Source organism: Heteronotia binoei, chromosome 7 (genome assembly GCF_032191835.1).
Source record: "Heteronotia binoei isolate CCM8104 ecotype False Entrance Well chromosome 7, APGP_CSIRO_Hbin_v1, whole genome shotgun sequence".
Taxonomy (NCBI): domain Eukaryota; kingdom Metazoa; phylum Chordata; class Lepidosauria; order Squamata; family Gekkonidae; genus Heteronotia; species Heteronotia binoei.
Genome location: NC_083229.1, coordinates 89,231,224 through 89,247,768, shown reverse-complemented (window position 1 = coordinate 89,247,768; position 16,545 = coordinate 89,231,224). Strand labels below are relative to the sequence as shown.

The 16,545-nt window shown below is 39.5% G+C and overlaps 1 protein-coding gene across 2 annotated transcripts in view; it reads left to right on the top strand.

Moving 5' to 3' along the window:
* SPIRE1 (spire type actin nucleation factor 1) overlaps positions 1-16,545 on the top strand; it is a 119,597-nt gene that overhangs the window by 3,271 nt on the left and 99,781 nt on the right. For both annotated transcript variants that reach the window (XM_060244037.1, XM_060244036.1), the window contains exon 2: positions 13,461-13,495. In XM_060244037.1, coding sequence (XP_060100020.1) covers positions 13,461-13,495 — 35 coding nt within the window. The remainder of the gene's footprint in view (positions 1-13,460; positions 13,496-16,545) is intronic.

Here is a 16,545-nt window from a genome sequence, read left to right as displayed (position 1 = left end):
TTCTTTTATGTGTAGCTCTGTTGAAGATTTCAAGTATTATTACAGTAATCTTTGAATCTAGCCAAGTAGGGGGGAAATTATCTGACTCTTGCAGGTGATATGACTGTTTAAAACTGCTACAGAAAGAAAGGGCTTGCAGAAATATGATAGAGGTCTTTTTAGGTTGCTAGATCATTAGCTAAGACTATATCTAGGCAAGTCTATGCAGCCTTGTGAGCCACCATGGTGTAGCGGTTAAGAGGAGCAGACTCTAATCTGAAGAAACAGGTTCTACTTTGCACTCTTCCAAATGAAGCGTCCTGGGTGACCTTGGGTCAGTCATAGCTCTCGGAGCTCTCTCAGCCCCCCAAAATAAGTCTAGTTTTCTTTTTTTGAAAAGAGTTAGAACTTCAGGCTGCCAGACAATCGTCAGATCTCCTGGCTATACCACACATACTACCAGTTTGGTGTAGCGGTTAAGTGCGTGGACGCTTATCTGGGAGAACCAAGTTTGATTCCCCACTCCTTCACTTGCACCTGCTGGAATGGCCTTGGGTTAGCCATAGCTCTGGCAGAGGTTGTGCTTGAAAGGGCAGCTGCTGTGAGAGCCCTCTCAGCCCCACCTACCTCACAGGGTGTCTGTTGTGGGGGAGAAGATATGGAAGATTGTAAGCCATTCCGAGTCTCTGATTCAGGGAGAATGGCGGGGTATAAATCTGCAATTCTTCTTCTTCATACAATGATTAATAAATTAATTAGCCACTCACTGTGTTGATGGGGGGGAAATCCTACTTTCTGTTGCAAGCATTTGAATAACAAATATGATTGTGCAGATCCAGTTTTAACAACAGAAATGCTGTGAGTGCCGTGTGAGCAGTGCTGACCTCCCACCCCCCACTTCTTATCTTTATGAATCCCCTCTCCCCAAGTATCTTTTTCCCAGATGAGCACTCATTGGAAACCACAGCTCAGTTGATTTTCAGCACCACTGGTTCATCCTATCAGATGGTTTCTTTTTGAGCTGATCTATTAATAATACATATCACAGCCTGTGGGCCAGATTAGTCAGGAGTTTAAAGGGGAACCAGCAGTTATGCAGGGCCCACTTTGGATCAGAGAGCACTGATGCAGAAGTGGAGATAGGGTTAAAGCCGCCCTGAGCCTGCCTCGGCGGGGAAGGCGGAGTATAAATAAAAATTTACTTACTTACTTAAAGCTTCCCCTCCTTGGTGGCTTCACCAATCAACACACCCACATTTACCAGCCATGGGAGGAAGATGACAGACATTTTTGGATCTTTTTTAGCATGGATAGAGATGTGCATCCCCATCCTGTAGGCTATCCTGTAGATAATTATAATTATATTAATTAGTTGGATCCTATGGTTCTGTTTTGCTAACAAACAAGTGCAGGGAGACTTCATTGGCAGAAGAAACATGTTCTGCTGGTGAAACACTTCTTGCTTCAAAGAAGACTCCACCTAGTTTCTTCTGATGGTGAACATTCAAGCTTTGGTTAGAATTCTGAACAAAGATGTGTGGTCATTTAAGTATTCAAAGCGATTGAAACAGAGAGTGCAGAAGACTTCGACTTAATTATACCCAGCTATGCTGTTTTGTTTCACCTTGTAAAGAGGGGAAAATAAATATTTGCATACTTTATGTAGTTGAAAGGGATATCAGACAGTTGCCTGATCTTCCTTCCAGCAAAAACTTTCTCTGGAAACAGATCTATCAGTCAGACTGCAATGTTCCACAAATAAAGTAGAGACAAACAAACTGCACCATACCAGAGGTGGATAAAAGCAAACACTGTTAAATAAAACAAATTGAGATAGTTCAAACAAAAAACTGTGCCATAACCTGCAAGGGAAGGTGAAGACACCCCAGCAGAGCTGACCCATGAAACCTCTGCAAAAGTATTTTCTTAAATACAGTGGTTTCTTGGACCATGAGTATGAGATATATGTAGCTACTGAAGCATGTGCACCCTGCTTTGCTAGCCTGTCTCTAGTTCTTGCTGTCTTGGATACATCAAAAGCCGTTAATTCTATCACACACCCTTCATTTTTGAGCTGAACTATTAATAATACATATCACAGCCTGTGGGCTAGATTAGACAGGAGTTTAAAGGAGAACCAGCGACTACACAGGGCCCGGTTTGGATCAGAGCACTGATGCAGAAATGGATATAGGGTTATTGCTATTTTGGTGTAGAGCCAGTTTGGTGTATTGGTTAAGTGTGCAGACTCTTATCTGGGAGAACCAGGTTTGATTCCCCACTTCCCACATGCACCTGTTGATGTGACCTTGTCATCCACAAGTTCTCACAGAGCTGTTCTGATCAAGAGCAGTTATGGAAGAGCTTCCTCAGCTCCACCTACCTCAAAGGGTATCTGTTGTGGGGAGGAGAAGGGAGAGGAGATTGTAAGATGCTCTGAGACTTCTTCAGGTAGTGAAGGGTGGAGTATAAATTCAATCTCCTCCGCCTCCTCATCTTCTCCTTCTTCTCCTTTTATGTGACTGTGCATGTCATTCATGCTTCCAGTTTATTGCCATTGTGGCTTAGATGAAAATATGCTTTTTATTTTAGGAAAACAGTGCAGGTACAGAAAAGAAAAAGAGGTAATACAACACAATTACATTCGATAAAGAAAGGCAGGTAGTACATAATATATAGGACAGATAATATTTCCCATTTCATTCTCTTCGTTATAATAGCCTATTGTATTACCTATACAATACAGTAGTTCTCAGGGCTTTTTTTTGAGCAGGAACACACAAAAATGCAGTTCCAGCTGGCTTGGCATCAAGGGGTGTGTCCTAATATGCAAATGAGTTCCTGCTGTGTGAAACAATGGTGACATCAGGGTGTGTGGCCTAATACGGGGCTTTTTCTACAAAAAAAAGCCCTGGTAGTTCTTATTTCTGGTGTACTATTGTATTCAGCAGTTAAGTTTCAAGTTTCAAACTTCATAACTAATCTATTTGACTACAACACTGATTTCATATTCAATATAATATATTTTCACCACTTCTACATATTCATTAGAACCTTTAATAGATAAGTAGTATATTGCGGTGTAAAAAAAAGTATTATATGTCTCATATAGAGAATCCATTTGTCATTGAGCTAATATATTTGAAACAGATTTTAATTCTGTTTCATAACCATACATTTGTATATGATATTTTCTCACTTTGTCTCCTTTTAGCATAATACACATAGTATGCAGTCTCTCCTCAGATTTCATAATAGACCTGTTTCTCAAATAAGTTTTGTCATTACTGCATATTCAGCAAGTGTTTTTTCCCATTCTTCTAAATGTGAACTAATGTCTAGTTTCCATTTTGCTGTGTAAATAGTTCTAGCTTCTGTCACCATGTATTTGAATATTTCTTCTAAATTTTTTGGTAATTCGTTAGGTAGAACACCTAGTATGTTCTTGGCTTCCATTGGGAATTTAAACTTTAACATGTTCTGCATTTTTCAGTGCATTTCTTTCCAATATCTTTTTGCTTTTTTACAAGACTACCACATATGATAGTAGATTCCATCTTTGTCTTTGACATTTATAGCAGTTTCCATCATAGTTTTTATGTGCTTTCTTAATGTACTTTGGAGTTATGTACAATCTGAAAAAACATTTTGTACCAATTTGTCTGGATGATGTTTTCCACATAGTTGTTCCCATTGTTGCATAGATATCTATTCTTTTAAGGTTTCACATCCACTCAATACATTTTTCACTTGTTCATCTTCTGTTTCTAGCTGAAATAAAATCATATATCTACCATAGTAAGTGTTCTTTTTTGTTTTATAATCAGCTGCTCAAATTTAGTCATATCTCTTAGAACACCTTCAATACTCATGATCTCCTTTAGTCTTGAGACTGATTGATAATATATCAGTCATTAAATGTTTACACCTTCGTCTTCAGTATTTTGCCAAGACTTGATTTCCCACTGAGTGCTTTATCATCTCTCCATATGTTAAAAAATCATTTTTATTCCTTGTGTTCTTATCTTCTATTGGAGGCATAAGTGAAGAGTTTGCAGGGCTCAAAGAATTCTGGCATGTAAACTATATTCTCAAAAATCCATCTCTGACATTTCTTGTTTTATGATCTTTTTAGTCAGTTTTTTAATCCATAAATAATTGTGTAGGCCTTCATCAAGATTTTCTGATTCTTATTTTACTACTCTTTGTCTTAGGTTTTTAATCCAGTCCATCTCTAGACCAGACCTACTGCTTAGTAATATAATATATTTGAGAATGCTAAACCACCTCTCCTTTTCTCATCTTGTAATATTTTGAAGCTTAGATGAAAATGTACATAATTACAACTCAGAACATATAAACTATAAATGGTGTACTTTAAGGAAAGTGAACAGCTAAGCCCTTTCTTAAATCTTCCCATACATAGTATTAGCTTTATATGTCTTTGAACCCCAGTGGTATATTTATAATGTCAGTACTTTTATTGTACATTACCATGCATTGATACTAGAATGCCGGAAGAGCACATTGTTCCAGATAACATGAATCATTCTGTTACAGTGCTGTCTTAAGCAGAGTTACACCCTTCTAAATCCATTGAAGTCAATGGATTTAGGATGACAAAGTTAATCTCTTTGTAAATAATTACTTTGCATTTAATTACTAGAGGTGTTGGTGCCCTAAAAATATCTTGGATAAAATTGCATCTTAAAATGAAGAACAGAGCAATTGTTTGCTTTAAAGTAGGTCAATACTAAGCTAGGCAATTGTTAAAATACCAGTTTAGCATACTTGTTTTATATATATCTATATTATTGAGCGTCAGCTTTCTTTAAACATTGTTTAAATGTTAAGCAATACAGATCGCAATAGCTACATGAACCAAAAATTAGTAGTTCTTGCAGTATAGCTGTGATTATGGCTGTGTAAATGAAGGCATCTTAATAGAAGCAATATTTCTGTAATGTCAGCTGGGTCTCTCTTTGGGCAGAATGGGCTCCTCTCTGATCTCTCCATTTTCTGAAAGTAACTCGATAAGTTATTCCAGTATCCATGATTAGATCTTCCGGCTGTCCTGCTTCCCAGCTGTTACAAGAGGACCAAATACAGATTGGAGACCTATGAGAGAGTTTAATTCCTCCTTCCTGTGGGTTTCCTGATCAAATTCAAGCTCTCCTCCTCCTTGTAAGCCTTGACAACAAAATAGATGTATGTGCCTGTCTTGATTGGTCCTTACAATTTGATTGACTGGCTAGATTATCAGTTAGCAAAATGAATAGGAGCTATAGGTTCCTGTTTATTTTTCTGTTTGATAATCTTATGCAGTAACATCATTTTCTGGTATTTTTATTTTCTGGTGATCCTTCTGTGGGCAATCTTAAAGAGTGTCATTGTTGTCTTCCTCTGTTTCCTGACTCTTCGTTTTCCTGTGCCTGGGACAAGAGTGTGATGTGAGTAGGAGTCTTTGTATGTTCTGTCAAGACTCCCAACTTTTTTTAAAAAAACCCTCACAATTAGCGTTGTCAGGTCTGGGTTGGAAAATACCTGGAGACTTTAGGAGTGGATCTGGGAGAGAGTGGGGAGGAGAGGGGCCTCAGCATGGTACAGTACCATCCTTCAAACCAGCCATTTTCTCCTGAGGAGCTGATCTCTGCTAGCTGGAGATCAGTTCTAAAAGCAGGAGATATCCAAGCCCCATCTGGAGGTTGGCAACCCTGCTTAAGATACACTGGTAAAAGCTTACTATAACAGCAATATTTTGTCGAAGGCTTTCACGTGTGTTCACTTTCATTTAGTGGAAGTGCAGCTGCTGGGAGGGGTAAAGAAATGAAGATTGTATTCAGGGGAGCTGCACTGCTGTATTTGTATTGATTTATTTTAGGGAATTGGAAAGTCTTCTGGCTCCACCCCCAAGGTCCCCAGATATTTTCTGAGTTGGACCTGGCAATAGTATGTACAAAACCAAAGAAAATGATAAATATTATTAGTGGTACAGGTTCACAAATGTTTAAAGACAATAGAAAATAGTTAAATTTTGCTCAGCAGTACCTGGTACCAGAGAATGAACATTCTGTAGTGAAAAGTGTATTAAAGCTGTTGTAAATTTAGAAGCAATAAGTACTGAAAGTTTGCACCTAAGTACAGAATGGCTTTCTTTATTAATTGAATAAAACTAGGAAGCTGAGTATTGATAAAGTAGGTTATAGATTTTTGTGGTCACATAACAGTGGAAAGTATTATTTTTTAATATAGGCAGGTTCAGAAACCCCACCAACAAGAAAGCTTACTTGGTCCAGCCACTTTGTTCACTTGGTCCTCCAATATCCCATGTGAATGCATGCTTGCGTTGCGGAACCTCCAGTAAGTTTTCAACTCTAGTCTTTCCTCTTCCTTCATTTGACTTCCTGTCAGGTGCGTACAGATCATTGGTGCCAAGCTGCTGCTTTGGATTAAAGATGGGCCCTGGGGTAAAGAAAGGTTGAAGATTACTGGATGAATCGAGTAGAATGAAATTGAGCCAGCCAGGAACTACTTACTAATTCAGTATAATTACACCAAAGGGCATTGTAGAGAGTGTTCATTTATAAAGTGCTGCCACTGCTGATGCTTGGATTAATACTCCACTTAACAGAGTTTAAAAAATGGTTCCAAAATGGAACCAAGCATTGAAGGAAAAGTATGGCTGTGTGGATTATTTGTCATGGGCACTATAAAGTATGCATGCTGGTGACATAAAACATCTTCATTCATTTGGGAAACAGTCCTGATAGGAGTTTTACCCAGATACTACTTTAAGTGCTACAGGAATCTGTAGAACATGGTGCATTCAAAGCAGAATCCCAGTTAGTTCAGCAGAATTGTTTTAAAATAAATTCTTACCAACTGGAAGTGAGAATTTTGCTGAAGGAGAGTTTCAATAAGGTTGATAAAATTAATATTGATAAAATTAATGATTTTATATCAGTCTAGAATTGCTGTTAAAATTTTCTGAACAAGATTTTTAAAAAATGGGCACTACAAGATAAACTCAGTACCAAGGCATGATACAATTAAACACATCTTATGAAACTAGATTTTAGTTCTTTGCACTCACATGCTTATAGTTATGTTAGTCATCTTCCTTGTGGTTTATATACACACTTTCACTATGTACAACTTTTCTGTTCCTTGTGATGTGAAGGCCTTTATTCTTCTTGGCATAGTTTCAGTAGGCAAGAGCTGTGCAACCTATGGAATGGATCCAAATCTTGTTTTTTGGAGCTATGGCAAGAAGAAGAATTTTAGCAGATTCCTTCCTCCCATTACTGATGCCCCCACCAAATCATGGCCAATACTGTTCTGGGGATCCCCTTATCCAGAAGGTAGTGTTTCAGGGAGTACAGAGAGCTGCCGCAGGAAGGAAGAGGTTCTCTGTTTTTGCCTATGTTACTTAACTGGTTGCAACAGGCTTGTATTATAAAGTTCAGGGTTATCTTTTATTTGTAATTAAGCACATTTATTTCCTCAAAGACATGTTGCTTTTGTATCTAGTTAAACTTCAGTTTAAATCGAATTCGTGTTTTATAAAATATGCTATGAATATTAGACCTAGTCCTCACAGAGGTGGTAAACCTTTCAGTTATACTACCTCAAACTACACGTTGGAGTTCTAACATACTAAACAAAATTCCCGTAAAGTAGAAAACTTTAAGGTCAAAGAAAAGTCCTGTAGCCTATCTTATCTCTAGTGTGCTACTTTAATGTGCAGGGATTTTTTTTAAAAATAAGGAGCATTCATTTATGTGAGCCACCACCTGCAGTCGGAAGTAGTATATGAAGGTTTACCATTTCAGTAACTTCTGTGTTTTTATTGCTGAGGATTTTTCCTGTTAGGGAGTGTGGAAGGGCAGACTACAGCACTCTTAGACAGCATTACAGAGTTGTATCTTCAGACTATAATTATGACTATGAATCGAGGCTAGACAGACACTGAGGCAACAGGCTAAAAGTTTCTATAGCATATTTTTTTTCTGTGTAAATTGTAGCTGTCAATTCTATGTCTGAGATTTAAGCTTAAATTCTTACATCTTTTTATCAAGTGTACTCTAGTTTGCAATACCTCTTTTCCATACATTTCTCATCCACTAGGCGCAATCTTATCCTCCGTGTTTTTCAGCCTCTTTGTAAAGCCCCTTAGGACAGATCATTTGTAGTTTTGGGGTTGGCTGTGAACAGTGTGCTGATGACATCCAGCAAGGGTTGCCAACTTCCAGGTGGGGGCTGGAGATAACCTATTTTACAACTAATCTCCACAGACCAATAGCTACCGAGGGGCCTGGAGGGGTCCAAGCCCCACCAACCAGACCCCCATGGGACCTTTCAGGCTCCTCCAATCAGTCCTCCATTGCCCATGAAGGGAAGAACAAAAGCTGAGCTGCCTCCTGCTGCTGCCACTGCCTTCACGCTCCTGAACGAAGGAGGAACAGCAGCAGCAGCAGCTGCTTTCTCCTCTCTCACTCTGCAAACAGCAGCAGCAGGGGTAGCGAAAGCAGCGAGGGGCAGGCACTTGTCCTGTTTCCCTCTTTGCCCTGGCACTTTCTTCTTTTGCTCCTGACCCAGTGACCCTCAGCTCATCTCCAAAGTGGCTTGACTGCCTGAGAGACATGCCATTCTTAGTGCATAGCACCGGGTGGCTGGCATGTGTGTGAGAGAAAGTAAACTTCCAGCTGAAGGTCTTGGTCCACTGGCTCTTTTTGCTCCTCCCCTCTCCTGGATGAGGAAGCTTTGAAGGATGGACTCTCTGGTATTGTACCATGCTGGGACCCCTCCCCTCCCCAAACTCTGCCCACTTCCAGATCCTCCCCCAAAGTCTCCAGGTATTTTCCAATGCAGACCTGGCAATTCTACACCCTGCTCAACAGCTCCTTATCCAGGCCCTCTGGTGATGTAGTGTTGACCCTGAATCACTGCCTGTCTGCTGTGTTTAATGGCTAAGAGTGAACAAATTGAAACTAAATCCTGACAAGACAGAGGTAATGCTGCTTGGGAAGGTGGAGAACTTAAAGGATATTATGATTCCCACTTTTAAGAGCCTAAGGGTTATAGTGGATCTAGCATTACTGGTGAGACTCCAACTGGTGCAGAATGTTGCAGCTCAGTTATTATCAGGAGCTAGGCAAGGTATGCACATTCCTGCGATTCTGGAGTGGCTGCCCATCAATTGCCAGGATCAGTTCATTAGTCTAGCTATCACATACAAAGCCCTTCACCGCTTTGGTCTCTCTCATGTGCAGGACGGCCTCTCTCCATGATCCTCAGTGATAGCTTCACTCACCTGAGCAGGGCCTTATGCATGTGCCATCCTGCAAATGCATAAAAACAGCAACTAACTGACTGTACACCTACATTGTCCATTATGGCCATTTCCCTATGGAATAGCTTCCAGGACGATGTCAGGGTTTGCACTGTTCTGGTATTCAGCCAACTATGCAAAACTGAATTATTCAGAATTTTTTAAACAGGGAATAGGGTTGTACTGAAACAAAATGGTGCAAAAAGATACTCTGGTAAAGAGATAGCGACTGTAGACTATACTACTTTTGTAGCACATTCTGGATGTTGCTGCATGTATATGATCCTACTGTGTAATATTTTCATCATTTAGCATATAATGTTAACACTTAGGCTTTGTTTCAGATTTCTGCAATCCGTATCTTATTGCACTATTTATTGGATGTCCCATCACGTTCATTGTATTGATTTACACTGTGTAATGCACCTCAAGTCTCAGTGAGAAAGCCAGACTTTAAATAATGTAAATAAAGTAAATTTTGTAATTCTATTGCACTGTCTCATTACATTGGGGTTAATACTAAATTCATTTTATTTCTAAGTAAGCAAGCCACTGGAATAGCTGACTGTGTGATAACGTAGCTTTTGCTCATTGCTGCTTTATTTTCCAGGTTATTTATGCATTACAAATGAGTGGACTGAGAATAGATGTTTGGTTCAATAGAAGATGGTTATGCTATTCAGAAAGAAATTAAAAGTAACTTTTTTGTTTAATGGGGAATGGTATTGATTGGACACTTTGAAAGTCAGTATAAAAGGCTACAAGATGCATGTCTACCAGCTTTTGAAAAATCTAAAAAGTGGAGATTCAGGCTTTGCTCCAGTGTCATTGAAGTCCCTGTTCTGTGCCTTCTGTGCTTGACCCATTTTTAATATAAAGCCAAGTGTTGTATTCTAATAGCTGTAGTTCATTCCAGTGTTGGTGTTTAGAATTTTGTTCCTTTAGAAAGTCTTTGTTGCTTAGCAGCCTTTATTCTGAGAGAGAAAGTGGCAGGAGGGAAGAGAAAGAAGAGCAGGGGCTCCAGCAAGACAGAAGAACAAGCTGTTTGTTGTGTGTTAAATTCTTCCTTGTGAAATTTTCTTCCTTGCATCAAGATAACAAGGTCAAGAAAACCAGATTGTATATATTCATTCAGACAATATTCCCAAGAAGCTAAAAACTTTGTAGTATTACCCAGAGGTCATTTTGTAGAAAAATAGGTGGTGGAGCTCATCCAGGGATTGTTATGAAGCTGCACATACTATTCAATGGACAAGGAGGTGGAACTCTTGGAAAGGTTCAGGAGCTATGCTCCTGTGAACTCCCACTGAATCTGAGGCCTGGTATCACCATTTAAGGCCTATTAGCAGATTTATCAAAGTCTTCCATGTTATTTACATATTACAAACCAGACTCCTCCTGCAGTGTCTCCTTAAATGTCGCCTTGCAGGGCATCTGACCTGAACCATCAAACAGTTCATTTGCAATTTTAACCTTTCCCTTTATCACATGTTGGCCTCTGAGCTGATGTTAGACCTTTCAGCAGAGAAAAACAAGAGTCCAGTTGCACCTTAAAGACTAACAAAGTTTGTGGTAGGGTGTGAGCTTTTACTGCAGCGAACTCATTTGCATGTTAGGCCTACCCCCTCACATACAGGGCTTTTTTGTAGCAAAAGCCCAGCAGGAACTCGTGTTCATATTTGGCTACATCCCCTGCCACCAAGCCAGCTGGAACCACGCTCCTTTGCATTCCTGCTTTAAAAAAGCCCTAATATGAGCAGTCAGCAGCAGTGACTCACAAAATCTCATACCCTGCCACAAATTTTGTTAGTTTTTAAGGCACTACTGGACTCCTGCTCTTTTCTGCTGCTACAGATGGACTAACATGGCTACCCATCTTGATTAGATTTTTCAGTTATTGGATTAGAATATGACATCACAAATCTCATTAAGTAAATTGGGTTTTTTATTATCTAAGATGGGAAATTAAAGGACAATTTAAAACATTGTTTATGTAAGCCTACTAAGATATATGCCATCCAGTGAGAGCAAACATGGGAAAATTAATATTCCAGAATCCAAGAAGTAATGTGCAGTGAGGGCATTTAGCTTCCTGTCCTCCTTAGGATTGCGAGCTGTAGGTTGGGAAATACCTGGAGATTTGGGGGGTTGAACCTGAGGAGGGCAGGGTTTGGGGCATAATGCCACAGAGTCCAACTTCCAAAGCAGTCATTTTCTCCAGGTGAACTGATCACTGTCACTTGGAGATCAGTTGTAATAGCAGGAGCTCTCCAGCTGCCTGGGTCATCCTCCTCCACCCAGGAGCAACCTCCAGTGACCCACCAAAAGCCTCCTTGAAGGCTGAATTACCCTAGGACTTACAGTGATTGATACTGCAGGAGGGCACACACACACACACCATAAACAGATGAGACGTCCATGGATGCAAATGTCATCCTGGGCATGCAAAGCACACAGTGCTTGATTGCCCAGAAGTCTGAGGGCCGCTTCAGACATGTTTCTGAGATAAACAGTAACAACTAATTACACACCAGCAGTAAGTTGTGCATTAGAATTTTTATAAGGATCTGTTTTAGCTTAGGAAGTATGTAAGCAGCTTGAGTTAACTGAGAAGCAAGGGGATGCAGTCAGTCAGAAGCTTGTGGTCATTAAACCTTAAGAAACTAAGTGGATTGTTGCTTTGAGACATCCGCAATTGGAATGAGACTCTATATTATTTAATATATGTCATTCTTTTTTAAAAAAAATCATATCCTTTTTTTTCTCTTGAACTAGGACCCAGAGTGGTTTATCACATTGCCCTCTTCTCCAATTTATACTCACAACAGTTACTTTGTGAGGTAGGTTAGTTATGTTAATGGCTAGAATCACCTGGCAAAATTCCATGGCAGATTGAGTATTCAAACTTTGTTGTCCCAAGTCCTAGTCTGACACTCTAACCACTACACCATGCTGGCACTGTAATCAACATATCCTAATTTGGTGCTATTTATTCACTGTTCTGACCTGGATTGCCCAGGCTAGCCTGTTATCATCAAAGTAGAGGACAAGGAGTGGCGGCAGTAGGGCACACAGGGAGAAAAATGGTAGGGATTGCGTGGGAATCAGACAAAGATACTTGCAGTACCACCACCAGCCACTAGGCTAGCTTGGTACCTTCCATTCAGGTTCATGGGAACTGCTCACATCTGTAGCTATTTCCAGTAGGCAGCTGTGTTGGTCTGAAGCAATAGAACAAAGCAGTAGACAAGTGTACCTTTAAGACTAAGTTTTATTCAGAATGTACACTTTCGTATGCTCGCTCTTAAGCAGACTTCATCAGACATATGGGAATGGACACAGCAATTCTTAATATAAGTGTGTAGTGTGGAATCATGGGAATGTTTTTAGCAGATTAAAAGAATCACAAATAGGATCTGTGCTTGTTAGTGTAGGTCAAAACGGCTGAAAAAACACTAGGTGATAAAAAGCAGACTGCTGTCGTAGGGGTGTCATAAATCTAGGTGACATTCTGGCTTTGTTAGTTTAAGTAGAGGGCATGTTTACTCAAGAGATTATAACATCCATATAGTTTGCCATAGGATGGGTTGGTATATGAAATAATACAGCCAATATCCCCCATTTGAGCATGTCATTACAAAAAATCTGTAGCTATTGAGAGAGTTGTCTCTCTGTGTATGTACACACAGTTGTGTGCATGTGTATATGCACGCTTCAAAAACAGCAACTCTTATCTTCCATTCTCCTTGACCAGAGAGCCAGTTCCCCACCCATGCTGTACATTTTGTTAGGAAGTAAGTGCTTCTGAATGCAGTGGAACTTCCTCCCCAAGACAGTATGGCCTTAGAAGCCAGAGAGTTCAAAGAGATGGCTACCACTGAAGCAGACTGGGTTTCACACACTGATGATTTTACCAATAGCACACTTGCAGTGTATATGTGTAAATTAAACTATAAACACAAAAATATATATAGTATGTACTCAAATTCAAAACTAGATCATTGCAACAAAATGATGTTGTGTATACTGAAGACTATTTGAGTGTGTATGGAGAATGCAACATAGATTCTTTAAGCTTGTTTTGCAGTTCGTTTGTTTAATACCTTTTTTAAAATATATGAAAATAACTCTTGTTCCCTTTCTGTTTCAGGTAAATCAGAACATTTACAATGTTCAGAAACAGAGGTAAGAAGAATTTGTAAGAATGCTTTTTTTGTGGGGGAGGGGTTGCTAACTCAGTGAACAGTGCGCTTTCCAGTAGTTTTCCAGGAAACTTTGGTTAATTCTGTGTAAGTTCTCGTCAGCTGCAGTGGTATTCTGCAGCGTAACCTTTTACTGGGGAAAGCTGTTTTTTAAACAAGATGTGCATTCTCTGAGCACACAAGCTCTGAATATAGTAGGAAAAAATCTTCAAACAATGGGGCATTTTAAACAGCACGGGTAGGCAAAGGAGGGATTGAGAAACTGTTTTCTATGGTACAGGGACCATATAGCAGCAGTGTTTTTCACATGGAGACAGGCTTGTGTAGTTTTGCTGCTTCTGTGACTGCCAGTACAGCACAGAAGCAACAGGACTTCCATGGCATGTTTCCTCATAGTATCCTGTTTCCCAGGGCTGCCACCCCCTTCAGGGCATTTTCAGATTTTATGTTGTCAAAGGCTTTTATGGCTGGAGTTCATTAGTTGTTGTAGATTTTCCAGGCTTTGTGGTTGTGGTCTTGGCATTTTGACACCTGATGTTTAGCCAGCAACTGTGACTGGCATCCTCAGAGGTATAACCCAGAAAACTGGTGTTCTCTCTGGGTCAAAGTGAGACTCTGTTCTTCCCAACAGAACACAGAACAAATGACCAGTGTGGAAATGGCCTGGTGGTGATGACATTTTCAGATTTTATTTTACACAGGTAACTGTGTATCACTATGCTGATAGAACATTCTATCAGTATGTGTAATAATAAGCTCTGTGAATCCCCAGCTTTCTTTAAAAAACATAAATCTCTAGCCCTTTTTGTTGTGGAAATAATCCTAGTCTTCAGGCTTAAACTCAGTCCCCACCCCTGTCCACAGACACAGCATTAAACTTTGTAGTTTAGGAAGTCTTCAGCCTAACTTCAATTTATGGTGAAATTCAAACTGGGTACTTAATTTTTTTGCCTACAAATTAGAAATTCTAAGCTAGGATTGCCTTGTAGTGTAGAATCCCAGCTTCCAGGCAAGAGACAGTTTGTTAACTCACCCAATTCTGACATCACAATAAATTATCTCTATATTGAAAATTCACTAAATCTGAAATCCTCAATTGTGATGCAGGAGAGAAAGGAGGAGAGGGCATGTGCAATCCTGAAGATTTCAGGCACATTCTTGTCACAAATTGTGATTTCTTCATGATGTCTACATGTAGCTATTGTTGATAATATCCCATGCTGCTAATGCTAATTCTCATTTAAAATTTTATTCTAAAATGAAACTAATCTTATCATTTATCAGTATTTATACTTAAGCACTCTTACTGTAGTTTGAAACAAAGAAGCAGTCCTCTACAAATGGTATTTTATTGTAATTTTTAAAAATCTCAGTACAATCCATTAGAATTGCCAGGTCTGTGTTGGAAAATACCTGGAGACTTTGGGAGTGGAGCTGAGAGAGGGTGGGGTTTGGAGAGGGGAGGGGCATAGCACGGTAAAATGCTATAGAGTCCACCCTCCAAAGCAGCCATTTTCTCCAGGAGAAGTGATCTCTGTCAGCTGGAGATCAGTTCTAAAAGCAGGAGATCTCCGGGCCCCACCTGGAGGCTGGAAACCCTACAATCCATTCAGGTGTGAGCTATTTCCTTAGTGGTGAGAAGGTGTGGTCTCCATGTAATTGAGGCAGATAATAGTTTTAGCAAGTGAAGACCAGGGTTTCCATTTCCTAATGCATTTTCAGTATTTATTAAGGCTTAGAGAAAGTAGGAAATTATTCTTTGTGACCTTTAATCCTACTGCTAACTAAAGCAGCTCCTGTCATCTGACATCATGCACAAGATCCAAAAATAGTTTCTGATTTAAAAAAAAATGTCATATGAAGGGATTTAAAGTATGCTTCTGTAAAGCAAAATAGATGTGCTTTTTCCTGTCAATGCTACAAAAACTGGAGTCCTTTAGCCAGAGATTTGTTTGGTTATTCCACATTAATATGTAAATGGGACCCTTCTTTGTTTCTGCAACTCATGGTCATGTCTCATATACTTCCCCTTCGTACCCCCTTTTGCTTTCCCTCCTCTTGTGCTGTTTTTTCTAACCTTCACCTTCTTATCCCTCTGGAACCTTCTTGCTTCCATGGACTTCTGCCTTCTCAAGCCTTTGTCTGTACATTACTTCTTCTGCCCATTCCCCATCAGTCTGCTCTGCCTCTTTAGGATCTGAGCAATCAAGAATAAATGTTCTGCTAAGCTTTTGTAATGATGTAGTTTATACAATGGCATTGACAAAACATTCAAGATGGTATCCAAAATTCTTTCAGGGTCCAGTTGGTAAGGGTAACTGAAATACCTAAAGGCTAAAAAAATCACTATCTGCCATTATTTCAACTTTTAAAAAACCTTTTAGAAGTCAAAAATGACTAAAAGCTATTTTCTGTTTGGAATGGCTTGAGCAGCAGTTGTGTATTTGCTGTTCTGCTGAAAACCTACAGGCAAAACTGATGAGTCCTTTGGAGAATGCAGAATGAAGCATAAATGATATGACTTTTAAAAAGATTATTCAAAGGTTTGCACAAGCTAAAAGTAGAAAATACATATTGAACTGAGAATGCTGAAGGCCTAAAAAGATAAAAGACTTACATAAGAATTTTAAAATTCCTCTACAAAGCCAGTAAAAATGAAAATATTTTTTTTAGGAAATTACATTAAAGCAAATGTTTAGAATTCAAGTAAAATACAATTTTGAAATAGTTTATTTTTATAGACAAGTACTTTACTGCAAAATGGCTCTGGTTAATGTGCCAGCAACCAGTTTCTTACACTGTCGACAGACTTAAATTTCCTGCCTCTAAGCCCTTATTCTATATAAGTAGTGCTGCCTATTCTGGGTTGAGAAATTGCTGGAAATTTTGGAGTTGAGCCTGGGGATGATGGGGTTTGGAGTAGGGAGGGACCTCAGCAGGGTATAATGCCATATAGCCCACTTTCTAAAGCAGCCATTTTCTCCAGGAGGACTGAATCTCTATCAGAAAATCTTCAGACCCCACCTGGAGGCT